Source organism: Anneissia japonica, unplaced genomic scaffold (assembly GCF_011630105.1).
Source record: "Anneissia japonica isolate Jap-2015-1 unplaced genomic scaffold, ASM1163010v1 scaffold4536_len1192065_cov207, whole genome shotgun sequence".
NCBI classification, from domain to species: domain Eukaryota; kingdom Metazoa; phylum Echinodermata; class Crinoidea; order Comatulida; family Comatulidae; genus Anneissia; species Anneissia japonica.
The window spans coordinates 1,013,635-1,036,538 of record NW_022703183.1 but is presented as its reverse complement, the minus strand read 5'-3'; the positions used below and the strand labels follow the sequence as shown (position 1 = coordinate 1,036,538).

Genomic DNA, 22,904 nt, shown 5'->3' with positions numbered 1-22,904 from the left:
ATCATAGAACGTATAACATTGAAAGTGCATGCATACATTTATACATACAGTAGCTTACCATAGTTTATAATTTGGAAACATGATATTGGCCTATTTTTGTTGATAATACTAATGCTAAATATGATATATATATGTTAGTATACCTAAATATTATGATAGGTATATTTATCATTCTAATTGAAAGTGATAAATTTATAATTATATTGCTAAATTCTATTGATGGGTGATATCTGTATAGTGTATTGATATATTTTGAATGAAGTTTCATCATCTACTGAATTTGAAAATTAAATCAGTTACTGCTTTTTTCTTTTCATCCTTTATAAACATCAGGTTAGTGTGGTGCCAATTTGAAGCAATTTATATTTGTTATAAATGCTAAATCTAGAATGTATTTTGCTTACATTGAAATGAGCGATAATGTGTGTTCGTGTTAGCATGCCGCTTAGCATACCTATTAGTGAATCCGTTAGGAATCATACCAAGATTTTTTTATTACATATTTAGCATTGTATGTTTTTGACAAAATAAAATGATTAGCTGTAAATAATATTACTTGTATTTGATTATTTTTGAAGCAGAAATATTTAAAAATGAGAAATTTAGGAGCAAATCTCAAAACAGCATAATGTGAAAAATTTCAAGACAATATATTTTCAATAGAAAAATAATTTGGGAAAAAAAAGGTTTAATTTGTATGTGAAAATGCACATGTGCTATTATTATTTTAAATACACATGTGCTATTATTATTTTAAATGCGCATGTGCTATTATTACCGGTATTTTAAATACACATGTGCTATTATTATTTTCATAATATGCATGAATTTAAAAAAAATATATTTTATTTTATCAGTAGTTTGCAGTTTATAGTTTGGTTTTAACTACCAATATCCCCAACTCTTATGGTATCAGGCAACCTAAATTCACCAATTTCATACAGCGACCTAATCATGGTCTCCTGTCTCTCACATACGTACCAGGGGCAGTACCAATAGGAGGTCATATACTCTCCCCCCAGACCTCTGATGCCACAACGAGGTTGTTAGACTAAAAATATTAATTTCCCACCCAAACAAGTTGTTGTGATTGCCAATTATTAATATAGTGGTCTAAAAGTGAAATTTTGGGCCACCCTAAACCATAAGATCCCTTCCTGTGGACCCCCTAGGGATTTTATCTTGGCAGCACCTTGATTCAAATCCCTCTGTTGGACTTGCTGGAGCCAACACTGATACCTCCTTCCCCCAAAACCAAGTGACCACTTCCCATAGAAACACTATTTCAAATAGAGTTAGAGTAAAGGTATACTTGGATAACCCAAATGCATAATCAAATCCCATTTTCTCCAACATTTCCAGCCCAAATGCAATACCACACTAATTTCTCGTACCTACTGTACCCCTCACTGTACCTATGCAGCACAATAATTTTGTTGAAGGCAGTTTGCCTGTTATGTATACTGTGTGTACTAATGCCTGATTTTTGCCCACTTTGCAATCCATAGTCATGCATGACACAGGGCCATACGAGAGCCGTATGGGAAGACGTAGAAACCGCAGAGGTAACATTTTTGAAAATGATGCCCTAAAATGGATGTGTTTTATTTCTCTGTTACTAACATGGTTTATTATACAATATTCTACTTTCCCTATTGGACAAGTTTATTTTTAATAATCAACTAGCTATGTTCACACAGATGGTTAAATTGATACCAAAACTCGCCTCTACAAACTAAACTAACCACCACCACATACAGTAGGCAGCTCTATTTTAAATTCTACAAATCAGTGGATTTTACTACCAAGTGTTAGTTACTTACCATATTGATGATTTCAGTCAAGAAATTGAGTAGGCCTATTTTCAGTGTAGTTTACTTACCATACACTGTGATAAAAACATCTTTAAATTACTTATTAGAGAATTTACATACAAATACAATGGTAAGTCTTCTCAGGTAAGGACTTTAAACTGTAGGCTCAGTGTACGCATTTGGCTCGTGTACACTTTAAAGAACTCAGTACATCCTTTGAGAAGAGTAGGGGGTTACCCTGGTGTACTGGTCCATTAAGTGTCCTGTTGTTAAATGGATATGCCACATAGGCATATCCTTGGCGCTCGTGCCTAAAGAAATGAAATAAAATGAAATTGAAACACTGTATTGAAAATGTGATATTTGGCTGCTAAGCACTTACGTAGTGTGCATTCATGACCTGTGTGGACATAGATAGCTCTGTAGTTTTATTTCCTAAGTGTATTGTATTTATACATATATATATATATATATATATATATATATACATATTATATATATGTAATGGTATGTATATTACATATACATGCAAAGTATTTAGCTCCATGGTGTATAATAATTCATTGATCATGTTTTAAAATTTTGCACCTTTTCTTTGATTTTTCTTGTGTGTGCACTTTCCAGTCATCATAGGTGATGTCTGCCATCGGTGCTTATTCCTAACAACAAACTCACCAATCATCAAAACACAATTGTCATCTTTATCTATAATCTCTTTCATACCTATAATAACATTTACTAGCCTTTATTAATATCTTATAATTTAATAACACTATTGTATAGTTTAAATTCACTATAAAATATATAGTGTATTAACACTATATTATTGTTTAATAGTGTATTATATAGTTTAATCTATATATTTAGGTTATTCCACCAATTTTTTTTTTTTTTTTTTGATGTTGCTATGATCATCAGCTTCTTTAAGACTTTCTGTTTGGAAGTTGAAAATTATTTTCTTCAGATATTGTTTTATGCAGTTTATTGCTATGGCAACTGAAAAAGGCATGGTGTATGTAATCCATGGTAACTACATGTTCATTGGTGAAATTATTTAATTCATGGTGGGATATTATTTAACAAATGTGTTATTGTGTTTTCTAAGTTTCATCTGTATTTTCATAATATATATTACAATGGTCATTGTTTTTATAACAGACAACTTGTTCAATGGTCTTTCTCAAAAGCATACTCTATTTAACACAAGATGTACTGGAAGTTATTTATCATGATACCATTATTTGTAATTCTATATTACAGGATTGTTTGGATTTAGAAGAAATTAATTGTTTATAAACTATGAATACTCAAATAATTGTCATGTTCATGATATTATTGTATTTATTGTTATTTTTTATGATTCAATAACAAGATTGTTTTGTTTTACCATTAAGTCAGCTATGGCCAATTGTCATATAAAAAATAAATAGTACAGGTCAATAATTAGTCAACTTATACAATATTAATTTAATTATATCATGTGAGATACTGATATCCATTATATTCAAGATATTTGTTTCTACTTTTTATTATTGTTATTAATACTATCCTTTTGTATCATTACCATCGGTTTTTTTTAAATTTATTTTTGATTTTTACCATTATTGTTATTATTATTATTATTATTATTATTATTTATTTTATTATTATTACATTCATTTTCATTATTATAATTGTTATATTTTTATCATTCTAATAACAGGGAATACTCTTATACAAAGAACATATTTACTGGGATCCAACTATTGATTTTTTTGCTTGCATCGATATTTTGCATTGTTTCTTCAGCTCCCATAGAAGTAGATAAAAAAGGGCGTTTATATAAAGCTAATAAATCTCACAACTGTGGTGCTGCTAAGAAAAGATATAAGTACGGAACGGTACCAAATCTTCCAATGGAGGTTAGCTTCTTGGCCGCATCAGGCAAGTTAGAACATAATTAAATAATTTGCTACGGACCACTCCACTCCACGGTCAGGTGCATGATGGGAATTAAAGGTCAAAGGTCAATAGCTTTAGTTTTGGAAAAAAAAAATGTTATATCATGATTCACGAGGCATGCAATATAGATAACACCATTTATTTTTATCTTTATTTTTCATATTTTCAGTAATTTAGTTTTTGATGACCACAAAGCTTATTAATGTTATAGGTTATAAATCATCTTACAAGGTTGTACAGATTAAATTCTTTTTAACTAATGATAAGTAACAACAGGGAGTTTAAAGTTATGATTCAATATTGTATGTAGCATTTTAGAAGGACATAGAATTTGTTCATAATAAGATGAGAAATTATAGCACAAAAAAGCATGCATTAATTTATGTTGCTTTAGTTGTAAATGCAATCAGGGCCATTGGTGTTGGGTGCAATTAAGTCTAGGATATCGATGGTGGTAAATGCATTCAAGTGTGGTGTATCTGTGGGCGGTGCTTTTTTGTCTATGGCATCAGTGGTAAATGAAATCAGTGGATATTAATGGCATGGTACAATCACACCTGGATGTAGAAATCAACAATATTGAAAATTACAAGTTTGTTAACATGTCATAAAGAAAGTTATTTTTCTAAAACCTTTCTTATTTGTAGATTTTTAAAAATGATTTTTTTGCTTGGTGTTTTATATTGTTGACACTTAGCAAGGCGGATAATGGTTAAAAACCGCAAACCATCCACATAAATACATTTCATAAATGCCTGCCCGACATACCAAGTCCCACACATTGAACGTGAAACTCACATATCTGATGCCTTTCTCAATTTCAATTATACATTCGCCAAGTAAATATATTGTAATTTCCAACCCGTAGTATAGTATGTTTGTTTTTTAACCCTATGTGAATCACCTAATATGAATTATGTAAATATAATATAGAACCCTTGTGTAAAAAGTAGAATTCAATATTTTTTCTTCTTTTAAAAATATATTTCTGTTGCATCATTTGAATTGTCTCTCTTCAGGAATGACATAGATATAATATATACTTATAAAATCTTTTATAAAACAATATTAATCTCATTGTTTTACATATATTTTATATAAAAGAGCCGTCTTTGTTTTTATGTCTTTTATGTGTTTCAGTAGATTATATGATGTATTTTCTGTGTATTGTTCAAGTATTTTTTTCTAATTATCTCTAAAGTCAGTTTTGTTATTTACTATTGGTTGACAAGGTAGAATGTGATATCTGCACATAATATTTTTATAACGTGCAAGAGTCCAATAATATTCCCACTAACCTGTTGTTAAAGGTATTATATATAAGTTCAAATAATCAAATTGCTGTACCATCTTCTTAGACTAGACTTTGTTACAGAAGGATTATGGAAACCTGTGTAGCAACTTACCCATTAGTTACGTTTCAGATATTTTGGCATGCTCAATGCTTCATTCAAGTCTGCACATGATTCAAGGCCTTTACATAGCATGCTGGTCATGTGGCTCCCCATTCATGTCTACAGTAGCTATTCAAATTCAACACGCTGCATTTCAAGGTTGTAAAAATGGTAGTATGAAAGTCACCATTTCTCTGATACATGGATTCTAGGATCGAAACTAGTAGCACTTTGCACATTATCTTAGCACATTATGTTAATTTAGATTTGCTTGAAGACCATTAGTAAGTTGGTTTCAAACATTGATTCCTGCATTTCATGTTTGATAGTTGCATCTTTTAACAAGATTTTTTTTTTTTTTTTTATCGATATGATCTTTTAATTAGTATGGACATAGTGTACTTGATGTCTATTTTTAACTATTTTTCATTAAATTTCTTCATAAAATGTTATGTCTGTTAAAACTTGGATACATTTGTATATACTTGTCAACGGTTTTTTGTCTGAATAATTGTGATTTTATTTGGCTAAAAAAAGAAATTTAACATAATATGTCACCTAGATAATTGGATTAAATTTAATATAATTATCTTCCCATGATCACAGGTACTTTGACATTTCCTGACCTCAAAACAAATGGAATGTCTCATCATCAATCAAGGTGAGGAAAAATTAAATGTTTTAATTGATTATTATTTTTTTTTATTATTGGGATTTGTGGCATCAAAATCTAAATAATTAATTTCACCATTTATATGTACAAATTGTTATGTCATTATGGAAATCGTTGTTTACCTCATGTTCCAACTATGTTTAATATAATTAAAATTACATAATACTGTCGGTTTCAATTCTTACCAGGTTATCAAGTACCAGTATGTACCTATATATCTTTTAACAATTTGGATAGTTTTATCAATTTCCAAAATACCAATACAAACCAAATTATGAAATACCTATTCCCTTTCAATAAATTAAATAGTTTCTTACTAAAGGACTGCTTCTGTCACATCTATTCCATTGTATATTTTGTGGACATGTTTTCTAGGAATAAAATTCGTAACCGCAGTGGTTTTGCAGTTAAGGCAGGGGTTTTGGTAGCCCACAAATTGAGTAATACTTCTGAAATAAGGTTTGATCATTTTACTGAAAAGAAAATATTGGCAATAATTACACAACACCAGAAAATATTAATATTGCAATTGAATTAACTTGGTGAATTGAGAATAACGAGGCTTTGTATTTACTTGGGTTGCACATATTGTTGGTAGACACAGACTAATACTAATTATCATTACTCTTTGTAAATCACAAACACATTTAAAAAAGTGAAATAATAAGCCCATTATTATATTGTAAATGTATTTATTATATTATGTTGGACAGAGGTTAAAAAACTAATTTAGTTTTAATTTAATATCAACATGTAGAATATATTCCTGCTCTTTTGATTTTAACTAACAACTTTTTGGTCTACAACTAAATATTTTATAAACACAAACATAATATAAGCAAGTAGATAATTAATAATAATGCTCAATATTCAAGTACTGTTATTACTACAGTATTTAATGGTTCATCCTTTATGTTGGTTGGTGTTATAGGATAAGAGTAGCATTGTTGCTAAAACAAGCTGTTGTATATAGGCTATATTACCTATGCTAGCTATAAATGGTTCAGTGAATGAAATAACTATTTAATTTGCTGGTACTGTATCTTGCATTCTTTAAACAAAAATAACTTTTAAATATAGATGAATGTTTTTGTCTATTGCTGTTGCAATAATTATATTAATCATATTTGTTGAATCTTCTCATAATTATACTCTTTGTTGATAAATGATAACATCATCATTAACCATGATCATATAGTTACTTTGCATACAATTAACACTTAATCTATGTGAGCATATTCTTAGTCAATATCTATATCAAAGTATTGTTGAAATCTCATAATCTACCATCATCATCATCGTCATCATCACCATTATTATCATCATCATCACTTATCTTATATAGTTTTCTTAGTCATTATCATCAACATTTTCATCATCAAAATTACCAACATTGTATTCCTCAAATATTATTTCCATCCTAAATTCATTTGTGGTTTCTCCTAAGTTCTTCACATTATATATTTTGTTTGTTCTCCAGTCATGTTAATTGTGCATGTCCTTTTTTTAACACTTTAGTAATGGTTCGAGTCCAGGCAGTAAGGGCCAGGATACAAGCTCAGAAAATGATGAAATCTTATTGGATACCACAGGAATGTTTCACTGGACACCAAGTAGACCAATCCACAGTACAGTGCTTGTAAGTATAAAAGCTAAGATCCCCCACTGCCGGCCAGAAATTTGAAAAATACCCCATAAAATAAATTAAAACCTTGTATAGTTCATTTAAAAGGATCATATAGGTTTTTAACTTCCAACTAGAAACAGCTGCAAAAAAATTTATTGTTATTGATTTACAGATTTTTTTACAAAAATCCTTCAATTGATTACCGACCAATTTAAGGAAATTACTTTTATGAATTGTTTGAATGAATCTGCTTTAGATTTGTTTTTATCTGGGATTGTCAACGTACGTCATATTTGTAGCATTTGTTTAGGCCATGTATTGAAATATGATTAAACCTAATAGCAGGATTAAGAAATATAAATTCTGACCATTATTTCCTTTGGTTTTTTGTTTAGAAACGTGACGAAGCTGCAAAAGATCCATCTCTCAATGGGCACGTTGTTGTCTGTCTGTTTGGTGATAAAGATACACCAAAAGTTGGTCTACGGAATTTTGTAATGCCACTTCGAGCCAGCAATTTCCATTACCATGAACTTAAACCAATCGTGTTCATTGGCAATCTAGAGTTCATATCACATGAATGGGATATGCTAAAGAATTTCCCAAAAGTGTATATATTGAATGTAAGATAATAAACTACATTTTAATTGATTTCTTTTTATATACCATTGTTTTATAATGACATTCAAATGTGAAGTCATGTGTTATGTGATAAGAGCATATCATAAAATTAGGGGTTTTTTTGTCAAAAGGTGGTAGGCGGACAGCAGAAACAGGGTTCTTAATTTATTTTTTCAGGCTGCAACAAAATCACTGTCGGGCAGCATATGGCCAACAGGCTGCGCTTTACCCACCTGTGCTTTACCTAGTTTGATATAATTTCTCTTTGGTAGGGATCACCATTGAACCGTGCTGATCTCCGTGCCGTTAATGTTCATCTATGCGACATGTGCGTGATTCTGTCAACAAACAATTTCAGCGTGGAGGACCAGTCACTCCAGGATAAGGAGACAATTCTAGCCTCGCTCAATATAAAAGCAATGACATTTGATGACACAGTGGGTCTCCTGCAAGATAAAACACCAGGTGAAGTCTCAAATCCCCACACTTCAGCTCCAACCTTCCGGCGTATACCGATAGCCGAGGAGGAGATTGATGATGGGGAGGCTGTTTGCGATGAGACAGTTTGGCTTCGCATATCTGAGCATGCTGCTTGCCCCCCTTCTGGTAGCCCTCATGATACCTCTCATACGTTTCACTCTTCTATTAATGGTAACAATGATGGTGAGTTTTCATCTCTGCACCCTTCGTTCTCACTTATAACCTGGTTTCTCAGAAATTAAAACTATTTAAAATAATTTTCTGCAATGTGCACCACTTTTAAAAAAATTCAAAAATGTTAAATATATTTTTAATAATTACATAAAAATATTTTTTAAATTAGTATTAATTATTTGAATTTTATTATTTTATATATACATGTTTCTTTTGATTACTTATTGAATTAATGCATATTCTGAAAGTGTAATATTATTGTACATAATAACTCAAAATTTTGACATTTGATTATTATTAATCTATAATGGGAAATAATACTATCAACATATAACTATTAATGTATCTAAAAAAAGTCGTCCAAAAATATACAAAGAATAAAAATATTTTATTATTTTTAAATATTTTATTTACAATAAACTTTGGATATTTCATTTGAAAATTAATTTTGGCACAGATGGTTAAATTCATGATCATTATTTTAAACCTATCTATGTCTATGTTTTTAAGAAAAAAAAAATGACCCCTTTTAGTTGGTGAGTTATGCATTTCTTTAACAAAAATGCAATTTGTTGTCAATTAATCGTATGAAAATTTTTGCTTTTGAGCGGGAAACCAGGAGTGAGTCATGCAACACTTTTTTCCTAACTTGACCTTTCACCTTTGTTGTTTGTTATTAGTGTTTTACATCTACCATTCTATGTTTCTTTATTGTTTCTTATTTCCATTGCATTGCATTATTTAACTACATTTCAGTCTCATACCACTTCAATATACAGAAGTATAAAATTAAAGCAAAATATATTTTGATGTATAATGTAATAAATAATGGAATTAAATGAGTCTTAATTATCATTATATATGTCAATCTCATTGTTCATATATGAATGGTGTAATTTATACATTAATTAACTTGCTATTTCATGATATAATATTTACCTTTTATTTTTTTGTCATAATTGCAACAAACATATAATATTTATTGTCATTTTTACCATCTTTCATCATCATCATTGTAATGGTTCAATGTCTATTATACCAGTTGCTTTGGTTATAGTGGTAATAATAGTGAGCAAATAATGTAACATATTTATATGTTGTTTAGCAAACTATAGTTTTGAATAGTCTTCAGAGGGGGGTGTAAAGAGTATAAAAATAATTTTTTTTTTTTAATTTAAAAAGGCTTTACCAAAGGCATCAGACAGGAAATATAAAAATATAAACTGTTCTGTAATTGGACTGATAAATGCTTTATAAATATTTTTATCATGACATATTGTGGCAGCAGCAGGCCAAAGAAGGTGTTTACATTATTCATCAATGTTTAATCTCCTGTACATGGTTTAATTTGAAGCGACTTTAATTCACATACAGCATGCCTGTCAATCTGTTTGTTTCACACTTTATTCTGTTGCAACCCACATTTCAATAAATGATCTGGATTTTGAAAACCCTTTAATATATTTGCACCAATTTCAACATCATAATTTATTGAGATATTTTGACAATGCATAAAGGAAATTGGATAAAATGTATGTTGAAAAATTGCAATCATTTTTTTGCCAAAATCCATAAATTATATTCAAAGCAAGACAAAGTTGAATCTAAATCGCATGGTGATGTTTTAATATATGATGCCGCCTAAATCTAACCCTCACATTTCTGCTAGTAAATTTAAGGAATTTTATGAATTGCAAATTTTTTTTCTGTAACTATTATATATATGTATATATGTAATGTAATTTTACATTAAGTTATAATAATAAACATAATAAAATAAAAAAAGATATTAATAAGAAATAAATGAATAGAATACTTTTTTCAAAGCAGAACTTTATTTTTAAAAATATATTAAAAAATATGCTCGTCTTCATCTCTAAGCTTCATTAATTTATAAATCATAGCTGGTTGCTGTAGGAGCAGTAGCAAAAATCTGGTTTCCATAAAAATGCTCCATGTTATTGCCAACAGCTGTCAGTGGTGTTCGGAGCAATTTTATTGGAATACTTGGGATGAATCGAGGAGCCAAAATCTATGCAATGTAGCAATTTCAGTAAAAGCACAGTAGTGACAGTAGCCAGTTCAGTGAAAGCACAGTAGCAACAATATGAATTCCAGTAAAAGCACTGTTGCGACAGTGTAGCAACTTTATTGAAAGCACTGTAGCAACAGTATTAATTCCAGTGAAAGCACTGTCACGACAGTGTAGCAATTAGATTAAAAGCACTGTAGCGACAGTGTAGCAATTTCAGTAAATGTACTGTAGCGACAGTCGAGCACTGTCATTGAAAGCACTCTAGTGACAGTGTAGCAATTTCAGTAATGGCTTTGTCACAACAGTAGCATTTTCAGTGAAAGCACTGTGGCGACAGTGTAGCAATGTCAGTGAAAACACTGTAGCGGCAGTATGGCCATTTCAGTAAAAGAACTTTAGCGTCAGTATAGCAATGTAGTGGCGGTGTAACAATTTTTAGTAAAACCACTATAGCGGCAGTGTAGCAATTGTAGTGAAACCACTGTAGCAACAGTGTAGCAATTTTAGTGGAAGCACTGTAGCGACAGTGTAATGATTTTATGGGAACCAGGCTTTATGCTAAATGAAAAAAGAAATAATAATAATTACTTAAAAATTTGTCATTTAATATGCAAGATGAACAAACAAGAGATACATAAACTGTAACAGGACAGAAACATAAACATTACAGAAAAATAAACAAATGGTCTGCTTGTTTCTTTTATGATTGCTTATTAACCATTCTCGCTGCTTTCTAATGGTGTTGTGACCATACATGCTGTCACATGTTGTGACCATTCATAGTGTGGACTGCAGTTTGACATGTTGCGACCATGCATTCTGTAGTGCTGCAACCATACATGCTGAGGTGTCACATGTTGAGACCATATATGTTGTGGTTTCACATTTAGCACCTGCATGTTGTGGTATCACATGTTTGACCATGCATGGTGTAGTGTGATATGTTGTGAGCATGATGTTGTATCACATGTTAAACCATAAATACTGTGTGGCATGCCACATGTCGTAACCATGCATGGTGTCACATATTGTGCCATGCATGTTGAGGTGTCACATGTTATGCATGCATGCATGCTGTAGTGCCACATGAGACCATGTGTGTTTCTCACATGTTGTGACTGTATGTTGGTGTCACATGCTGTGACAAAGTATGCTGTGGTGTCACATACAGCCATGCATGCTTGGGTGTATGTGGCACATAATTATGTGATGGTTCTGCTTGCATTTCTTTGCTTACAATTTTTGCTTAACTTATTGCTAACCTTTCACTTTCCAATTGCCTAAGCATGCTCAGACTAAGCTAAATTATTATGTCTCTGCTACCAGTTGGATGATTTTGTCTCTGCTACCAGTTGGTTGATTTTTATATATGATATGACATGATATGGTTTTAACAATACATTGATAAATATATAACACTTTTTAACATGCTTTCTATTAGAGAAAATGTGTAATACTTAAGCTTTAATTTGATTTCATCAGAGCTAAAACCCATTCAATAACAATAACAACAATAGTAACTTGCCAAATAATATCAGCATAGACAAATAAGCTATCACTAAAACATTGTACTTAATTGTAATAATTAGATATCAATATGATGAATCATATATTATATGTATTTTTTTTTGAGAAGTTTCTTTGTAACAAATCTAATGTCATGTGATATATCATAAATTAATCTTTAAAAATCACCAAAGGTTTGTATGAGCTATAATAGAATTTACTAGAAAAAAACAAGCAACAATATTATCTTAATCCTATACTTATATGATCTGCTAACAATGTCAAGGCTGAAAAAAATCAGTCGCGACACACGGAATATAATTTTTTTTTTTGCTTGACAAAAAACAATAACATCACACCCTACATTTTATTTTGTCCATGTTAATAAGATATGTACTCAAATATAATTTTACTGCTTTCAAGCAGTGCATGCCATGCCATTTATATTTTTTACTGTCAAGTAAAAAATGATTTGATTGTTGAGGTTCAAGACCTCATTACACTAAGTTAAACTTCGGTATCTTAGTGCATTAACATTGTTGACACATAAAATTGAATTAGGTTTACTAGGTATACATTTTCTGCAAAAAAAATTGTAAATGCTAAATTAAGATTCATTTTCACTGGAATTTTTACTTTGATTTTGAACTGATGTAAATATATTTGGAATGATTTCAAATAAAACAGTTTTTACTAAATTCTAATGTATCTTTCAACACTTGTGAGTACATTTCCATACTCCATTACATTCTGCATCTACATTCACAACATACTATTCATTTAACATAACACCACATGTATCCATGTCATTCAAATATTTTTTTCTGTTTTAATGATTGTGTTTTGAATTTGTTGACAGAGTTTATGCCTTCCATATTGCCACCCATCCTCAGTAGCCCAGTCCAACCACAGTTTCCCAAAGTGGAACGCTGTGGATCAATGGTTGGTGCGAATGTCCCTATGATCACAGAGCTCGGTAAGTAGCCATAACATAGAACATAGAATTAATGATACAAATAATATGTAAGTGTTAATTCAATAAGTGAGCAAAGCTTCTTTTTTTCTTTTTTAGTTAGGGGGTATTAGCCTTCCCACCACTGTCTTCCAGTTTAGTCTCTTGCATTCTAATATTTCTCAAAGTATTGATAGTTTGTTGCCGCCTGGTTTGAGGAAGACTGATTTGAATTAATTTTTGTTCATTCAAAAAAATGAAAGTATGTTACTTGCTATTGAGTGGTTGTGGTTCTGAGACAAAAAAAAAAAAAACTAATCGAATTGCAATATTTATTTAAACTGTTACTTGATAGGAAGAGAATATAATTTTGAATGAATATACATATTCATTTAATTTGTAGTATAGATCAAGATTTACAATAAAAAAAACAGTGACAGTATATTTTGTAAAAACTTGTGAAAATACTGGTCATGTGGTGCTTAAGCAAAGCGCATGGACATTACTCAATTGAAGTTACCCTTAAAACAAGGACACCTCCCCAGGGTACAAAGGAATCTGCATAATTTAACTCACTTTGCAATGACCAGCTGGGAAAAAGAATAAACAGTTGAAAATTACAAGACATTTAAAATTTCACTTTGATATAAATAGTAGAGTATTATTATTTATGATATAACATCAAAGTGAAAGTCCCTCATGTTTTTTCATTATATTTTCCTTTTAGTGAACGATAACAATGTTCAGTTTTTGGACCAAGACGATGACGATGATCCTGATACGGAACTATACATGACCCAACCTTATGCTTGTGGAACAGCCTTTGCAGTCAGTGTATTAGATTCCCTAATGAGCGCGGTGAGTTTTAGAGAAGTGCAAATATTGCCTCATAAAATCTATTTGGCATTTGTTTTTTCATTTAATGATGTTTTTTTAGTAATCAAATATTCATATATATTCTGTCTTCAGAATAACTGTGGAATGTCCAAATATAATATCAGTTTTCCTACAATTTAGAAAATATTTATTGACTTTTATGATACTCAATTGTTAGTTTATTCTCGTACTACACAATATACCAATAATAATTATCTTTTTATAATTTTGCTATTTATTGCAGACATATTTTAATGACAATGCTCTAACCCTTATCCGTACCTTAATCACTGGTGGTGCTACCCCTGAACTTGAACAGATTCTGGCAGAGGGCCGAGGCATGCTTGGTGGACCAGCTTCACCCGAGACAATAGCCAATCGTGACCGGTGTAGAGTGGCCCAGTTACCTCTGTATGAAGGATCCTTTGCAACCTATGCTGTAAGTACACAGATCTAGTCACAGTGAAGTAGTTGTTCATAGCTGGGACTAGTACTTGCCTTCCTTTTCTTAAGCTGCACATGGAATCCAAACTGAAATAAGACCACATTTCCGAAGTGCTTAATGTCAGCATCCCTATTCTTACACACTGATTGTGTAAGACTTTTGCAAGTTGATTGGCCGAGCAGTTAAGTCAGGGGCACCATAACCTTCAGCTATAATATCGGCGCTGGTTCGAACTGCTGGTGGAACAAGTCTTCTCAGATAAGGACTTTAATCTGTAGACCCAGTGTACGCATTTGGCTCATGTGCACTGCTATAGCTGTGTTTATGCAAAAGCAAGAAGAGTGAACTCCCCCTACCTTCTTGCTCCAGACCTTAACATTTGGCGCAGGGGGAACAGTTTGATTTCCCAACCTCGAGGTCGGGGTTTCAATCCCTCGCTGTGCATTTTGCTTGTGTCCTTGAGAAGGCATTGTATCTGCATTGTTACTTTCCACCCATTAGTATAAATGGGTACCTGGTGGGGTTGCCTGCTCCTGTGCTGCAACGCTTAAAACATGTGCACCTAATGACAAGGAGTTGATCTAGGATGTTTCTACCATGCAGTGGTGGCTCCAGAAATTTGCATACAAGGTGTCCGACATGTCAAACAGCGGGGTCCGAACCAAGGTGCCAACAGAGCCTCAGATTTTCTAGTTAAACATAGCAATTGGATTGGATTTATTTGGTGTAAACACCAAGGATAGCCCACGAAAGTCTAGAAGAAGACTTATTTCCAGTGGGGTCCTTCTGGTCGTGATTGGACAGTACACCGGGAGACAATCCCCTACCCTTTTCCGAAGAGTGTACTGCATTCTTTAACGTGCACTAGTGGTGGCGCACCCCCTGTCGGGGCCTTTAGCCCCTCCATAGGGCAGGTCCTGGCGCCATCACTGTTGTGCACATGGGCCGTAAATGCACACAGGACCAACGGCTTAAACGTCTCATCTGAAAGACGGTGTGATATTTTAACTTGTATTTCACAAGGAGAGGCAGCGATGGGAATTGAACCGGGGACCTAAAGATCTCCACGGTTCAGCGCACACACAGTGGCTACCACCAGATTAGCTGACTGAGCTAAGCTGCTCTCTCAATTATAGAGAGGGTGGCTAACGATTTAACTGGGTTACAGATTTTAGAAATTCTCAGTTGCCTTTTAAACCTCAACAGCATTTGCCCCTAATATTTATATTGGAAATAATCAGAACAATATTTTGAAATGGTCAGAATGACAAGAACACTTTTCTCATTTTTATAGGATGGAGGTATGTATGGAGATTTATTTGATGATGCAATCAAGAACTATGGAATGCTATGCTTTGGACTATATCGTTTTCGCGATAGTGCGCCCAGCACCGAAACACCATCAGCAAAACGATATGTGATAACAAATCCGCCTTATGAGTTTGTACTAAAATCCACAGACTTGGTGTTCTGCTTGGTTCATTTTGATGGGGGTAGTCAGCAGAAAACAAAGAAAAAAAAGAAGAGGAGTAAGAGACACAAGGATGGGGAAAAACCCCCTTCCCAAGAGGTCAAATACCACCACCAGCATTCGCTGAATCCAATGGTATAAACATGGAAGATCTACAGTTTGGCAAAAAGTCACCCTGTCTTTAATACCATCATCAGTATTCTCTGAATCCAGTGGTATAAACATGGAAGATTTACAGACTTTATTGAGTAACAATGAATGCATGATTAATATTAATTAATCACTCTACTAGATAATTAAGAGAAATTTAATGAACTCTCTTTTTCATGCAATTTGGCAACAAATAGTTTTACTTGATGGAAATGTTATACCGATTAAGTGGTAGTTGTCGTTCTCATTTCAGTACTAATTAAATGGTATTAGCACAGTTTATTTTAAGCATTATTTCTTCGTTTAATTTAATTTAATTATTGCATTCCTGAATGTCTAAGGTAAATCTTTTTGGCAATGACTAAATGTTGAAAATATTATGCAAAGAAAGTCTCAATTGAATTCTTTTAAAGGTAATTTATTATTTCCTAGTACAGGAAGAAAAATAATTGTTGTAGAATGCAACATACATTCAAGTCAGGTTGTGACGTTCATTGACACAATGTTTATTATGAAACACAAATGTAATTAACATTATATTATTAAACACAAATGTAATTATCTATACATTTTAACTCAGCAGCATGGAATGAAGAGTTAAAGCCATTCAGAATAGTTGATAGTATTACTTAAGTATTTGAAATTGAAGGAATTGCTCTTCCTGGAACTTTGGGAAAATTTGCAGTCTATCTTCTGCTTGGATGCATTAATAGAAATCGTTTTTGTGTTTGTGTGAATTTAATAACGAAAGTGAAATCAAATTAATTTCAACATTTTACTGATTATTTATATTAAGTTTCATTTGATAGTATTTCTTCAGTTGTATGTGGAACAATATCAACAAAATTTTAACAAATATATATCATTGTTTACCTGATATTTAGAGACATAAGTGATGACAAACCTAAAATATATAGTCAAGTCAGAAACCATTGTAACGATATAGCTTAGCTGAATCTAGCATTTAAACATAAAGCAATTATATTATGCCTCTTCCTGCAATGTAATATTGAAAATACATCTGTCAAATTATTAACTTTCAGAAATGGGAAATTGTGAAAGGAGTGAAATCCACCTTTCTAACAATGTGTTGCTGTCTTTATTGATATATTATTTCAATTAAACGGACCAATTGAGGTTTATTTTTCGTAATCACTTTTTTTGTAATTTGAGTTTGGCTACTGCACAAGCGTACTTGAAACATCGGGGCCTTGGTTTGTCAAAGTAAGTGCTAAGAACAGTGTCTTAATTTAAAAGAAAATATTTCAAACAAATTTTATTATTATAATTTACATTGTGCAAATATTTTACTAGAGTTTGTCTTGTGTTGAATATATCATTGTAAATGAATGTTTATTAATTATGTCAGCATTTGAGAACAAAATAATATTTATGTATAAACTTAGTAAATTTTAGAAATAATAAAATTTAGTTTAATTTCTATTGATGTGCATGAAGGTGACCTTATGTTGGCTGGCATAGTTATCAGACAATTTACTACAACTACACATTGTTAAGATAAATCTAGTTTATGAATGGCTTTTAGAGTTGATGTTTATATACACTTGATTATTACTGAGGAATTCAATTTGTGAAGGTGGTAATTTAGATCAATTTATTCACATTAACTTTTAAAAATTTATAAATTTTACTACATGTAGATTGTCAAATTTTCCATTTTAGTCCCTGTTAATAAATGCTAATGAGTGAGTGCATATGCTAAATATTAATGGCATAAGAAAATAAACTTTGTTGAAAAATAATGCAACTGATCTGTGTAATTTTCCCCTGGATATTTTCATATCCACCAATCAGACATCAGTTTTTCAAAAATGTGACTTGTTTGCCCTTCCTTATGGTTCTTATAGCAAATAAGATATATGACTATGAAAGAAATATGCAAATTATAATATTGTAAATAGACTATTGATTGTAAACTAGATGCTTAGTATTTATCAACAAGACAAATGATGATTTTAAGTCAATTCTTGTGATTCACATTGATAGTGTTCTAAATTATTTTTGTGTGTAATGTTTTTTCCGTTTTATCAACATTCCTTAAGATGTACATATAAATCAGATCAGAAATATGTGTGTGCAATGTACAATATGTATGTAAAATATAAGAAGTAATCATATAATTATAATTCAATGTTAATTCAGTTACAGAGCAGACTAGAAGTCAGTATTTGAAAGCTGTACTTGCTGCATATGTCTTGTCAAGGTTATTCATCACTTCTATGTAGTTATCATTATAAAACATAGAGCAGTAAATTGAGTATATTGCTTCCCTGATGTCATTATCAAATCAAGGTAAACACCATTCACTACATCACTGTATAGATGTGTATAAGAGACAGATATATATGTATGTATATATATGTCAAGGCAATACTACAAAAGCACGCACATCTCGGGACGTCAAAATTGCAGTTTATAGAAGCATTGATTGAACAAGCTCGTGGTCAAAAGAAATGAGATGTAGCAGACATTGCGATGTACCCAAAATTAACAAAATAGTAACTAACACCATAAAACGCATGGCATGCATAGACTAATTATTGACGTCTGTACTCAAAACTAGTATTGGATTGTCGATGCCACAGTAATCAAAGGACTATATGCACACGCTATGTTCAAGAGTCCTTTTGTTGAATTGCCTTGCATATATACAGTATACTACAGTATACATATTACAGTATACATGATTACCTAGCGGTTTTCCTGGACAAAATTAATCAGATTTTTGAATAATTATACTTAGTTTCATAATTAATTAGCGTGTGGTCTGTGTCCTTCATTTACTTAGTTTATTGGACATGCTATTTAAAATACAAGATTACCTGTCCATAAGCTGTTACATTTATTGATTAGATTCATATAAATATATTATATATAAATATGTAGATTAAAGAAATTGATCTGGTTGGTTTAAAATAATAATATATTAACAATTACAAACTCATTGATTGAACTCAATTTGGATGTTATATCTTGATGTGCATTACACAATTATATTTAATACCAAATTTAAATAAATATCTGTTTTTCTTGGAATACTATTTCTTGCATTTGATTGTGATATCTATGGAAAACATCAGATGTTTATTTTAACTTAATTTACTCAATTACCAAGTCTTATATTGACCAATACTTGTATAGGATTATGTTTGAAAATCTTGATTATATGAGAGGTAGATAAAAGTACAAAATGCAATAATTGTAATAAGTGTGTAAGTGATATATTTCATAGTACAAACATATATATTATACAAGAATGAAGATAGCTTGAAATGTTAACTTATTAGAAAGTATTTCATGTTTGGTGAAAAATTTAATGCATTATTCTTTACCACAAATAACTATTGCATCAGTACTCAGATACTATTGGATATAATTTCAAGTTATTTTCAGTGAAACATATGTTAAAAAATGAATTTTCAAGTATGAATGAATCATTATAATAATTACCCTGAGTTAATTGCTAAAATTGCCTCAAATTAATCTCTGTTAAATTTGATTTTATTGACTAGTAATGCTTAACTAATGATATATTCAATAAATTTCCTGAGCATTCAGATATATACTGGCTACCAGAAGCATATCTTTGCCGAAGGTTTCTATTTCAGATATTCACCTATACAGTAATGTGCAGATAATGTCATTAAAACTTTACACGTGAATTGTATAATGATTGCTTGATATTGATAGTCAAACTTAGGTTAACATGTATAATCAGTATATGTATGTGTTTCCATTTGCCCTTTATTCTTCTCGATGTTCATTCGCAAATATGGGTTTTAATTGATATGTTTCAATATTGTGCGATAAATACAAGTTATCAATTTAATAAAACATAATTGCGCTCAATTTTTTCAGTGTCTATTTTATACAGTAGATTATTTTTTATTTTTTTTATTTTTTGATTATGAAATTTTACTCAAACCTGCAGCTTGATAGCCACATTGCCACATTTCATGTCTGATATTTGAGCATGGGCGTCGATCGGTGGGGCACATTCCCCCCACTTTTCAAAGTAGGGGGAAATCACATCAATTTCCCCCTCCCCAGTAGCATATCCATGGGCATATTATGTCATATTTCATAATTCATAATTTTATTTGCCTCACAAGGGCTGGAAGGTTACGAAGGGGGAAATATGGGGGTGTATTGAAATTGAAAAATCAAAGGGATGATTAATTAAGTGTTGTTGTATATCATCACTTTTTTAAGTTTTGAAAGAATTTCATGGAGCTTCAAGAATTGTATAGATGACAAATTTTCATATTTAAGTTTGTCAAGTTTTACGTTAAAATTTATATTCCACACTTTGAGCCATAGAAATTGAAAACAATAGGGGGTATTTAAATTGAAACAAAAGGGGTAAAGTTAATTGGGTAGAAGATTAGGAGATTTATAAATTTAAAACAAAAGGATGATAAAGATTTTTCAAAGTGGGGGCCCACTAGTAAGGTGAATGGGAATATGAAAAAGGGGGATCTGGGTTCAGATTTAGGGGGTAGGGGTCAAAATTTTTCCCATAAAACCCCCCAAAAAGGAAGGGGGTCCTAGATGGTGGGAAATGAGCTTTCCTATCTTTTAAGCCAGGTGTCTTTTAATGAATTTTAAGTTCTTCAAAATTCAAGGTTTTCCCCCTCTTGAAAAACGGTCAGGTAAATTATTTTCATTCTTAGAGTAAATAGGTCTTATGTGTGTATACTTACATAAAAGAAAAAAATAGTAGTTGCATACATATTCTTTTTTCCATGAATCGATGAATCCCAAAAAAGAAAGGGGGGGAGGTGTCTGTGGGATACCCCCTCCCCGCCAAAACAAATTTTGATTCCTAGATGGCAGGATATGAACTTTCCCGACTTCTGAGGTGTCTTTTAATGACTATTAAGTTCTTCCCCTCTTGAAAACGATTCTATGAATCAATGAACCCAAAGAAAAAGAACGGTTCAGGTTATCCACGGGAAAATTTCGAATTCTAGATGGCGGGGAAATGAGCTTTCCCGACTTCTGAAATATTTTTTTATTGACTTTTATGGTGTTCCGATTGATTTATTTATTATATTTTCTGATATTTTATGTGTACTTCTCTGAATGGAGGTTCTGAATAAATTGAATACAGTTCTTAAAAATTCAAGGTTTTCCCCTCTTGAAAACTGTTAGGTAAATTTTTTTAAATTGTTATTACAGTAAATAGTAAAAGAAAACTGACTCAAAACTGAATGAATGCGGTCCAGGGTCAGATGAAAATGATAATGGGAAAAGCGAGCATGATTATGATTACCAGGATAAAACATTTTATGATGAGTGGCAGATTTAAGGGAGCCGAGCCAGCTCAAACTCTTTAAATTTTTTTTTTTAAATTATAACTAGTGGAGAAAAAAGAAAACTATATTGTAATTTAAGTCTGAGAGTGCCATTTCTGGCCAAGAGGTGCAATAATCATAAATTTTCTTACCTCAGTAACACTTATCCCTCCCTGGGCCCCCTCTATTTTTCGAATTCCTGGATTTGCCACTGTTGAAATTGTAGTATGTGGAATTAATTTTAATTGCATTCAAAATTAATTAGATGACTTATCTTTAGACGCCAGAGCTTCCGGGTGCTTTTCCCCCTGGACCATCACTGGGGGGGGGGCCTAAGTTGCCCTCAGCCAACGCTTGGGCCTACGGCAATTTGTCTTCACCACTCTTCACAACATATCGACTCACTTGTGTTTGAGCATGTTTGAGAATAATTTATATTCTAAAGTGAATATAACTTGAGGCGTAAAATAATACCAAAGCCAATGTGTGTTCAAACAGCGCAAAGATTTAACAAGCTGATCGGCAATTAGCTTAACTGAAATATTAAGGGGATACTGTATAATGAATTAAAATAACCAAACAAAAAATAAAAGAAATAATATTAATATTTAACAACAATCTTTTCAAGATAAGATAAGATAAACTTTTATTTGTCCAAACATTAAAACATGTTGGAAATTCGTTTTCCATAGCGTATTTACATATAAAATACTGTACATAGTAAAAATCAATTAAAAAACATATGAAATACATGAAAATACATAAAATATTATTCTTATCACAATTATAATCATTATTACAATCATTATCATTACGATCAATGCTCTATTATGAATGTTTTATATTTATTATTACTACTACAACCATCATCATTAATACCAAATTATCTAGATGCATATTTATTATATAATCTAATTGAGTTCATTACAAATGAAAAATTGTGTCTGTTGTGTGTCGAACGAGGAGCTCGTAATCTCGGACCAGAACGCATAAATACATAGTGATTATGTAAAGGGTGGGATTCGTCCAACATAATTAACATTCTCCTCATATAGAGCATTGATCGTAGTGATATCACAACCAATGCACCGTTTTGCCGACCGTCTTACTCTCTCAAACTTGTTCTTATATTCTTTACTCTGTATAACCGATATATAAAAAAGTAATAAAATTGATTTATTTAAAAACAAGCTTCCTAACTTTCGGAACTTTAAAAGTAAACATGAAATGATAGGAAACTGAAAAAGATAAGTAAAGGAAAAAAGTTATAAGAAGGAATGAAAAGAAAAGATGAAAGAAAAAAAGGTAATGAAAAAGGAAGAAATTAAGAAAAAAAAATGAAATGATATTAATGAAAAAAAGTTTTAAAAGTTCTTGAAATTTGGCCAGGAGAGAGCGTGTTTTTGCTCTTGTAATTTTGTTGTTGT

At 31.4% G+C, this 22,904-nt stretch overlaps 1 protein-coding gene across 21 annotated transcripts in view; it reads left to right on the top strand.

Annotated features, from left to right (window-relative positions):
* Positions 1-17,678, top strand: part of LOC117104321 (calcium-activated potassium channel subunit alpha-1-like) — a 102,863-nt gene extending 85,185 nt beyond the window's left edge. For 6 of the 21 annotated variants that reach the window (XM_033245117.1, XM_033245124.1, XM_033245119.1 and 3 more), the window contains 11 exons: positions 1,509-1,565; positions 3,603-3,737; positions 5,756-5,810; positions 6,198-6,281; positions 7,341-7,461; positions 7,845-8,072; positions 8,343-8,733; positions 13,125-13,241; positions 13,945-14,075; positions 14,338-14,532; positions 15,833-17,678. In XM_033245117.1, coding sequence (XP_033101008.1) covers positions 1,509-1,565; positions 3,603-3,737; positions 5,756-5,810; positions 6,198-6,281; positions 7,341-7,461; positions 7,845-8,072; positions 8,343-8,733; positions 13,125-13,241; positions 13,945-14,075; positions 14,338-14,532; positions 15,833-16,150 — 1,832 coding nt within the window. In that variant the 3' untranslated portion in view covers positions 16,151-17,678. The remainder of the gene's footprint in view (positions 1-1,508; positions 1,566-3,602; positions 3,738-5,755; positions 5,811-6,197; positions 6,282-7,340; positions 7,462-7,844; positions 8,073-8,342; positions 8,734-13,124; positions 13,242-13,944; positions 14,076-14,337; positions 14,533-15,832) is intronic. The other 15 variants (XM_033245127.1, XM_033245122.1, XM_033245118.1 and 12 more) reach the window with 7 other exon arrangements.
* Positions 17,679-22,904: the final 5,226 nt, after the last annotated feature.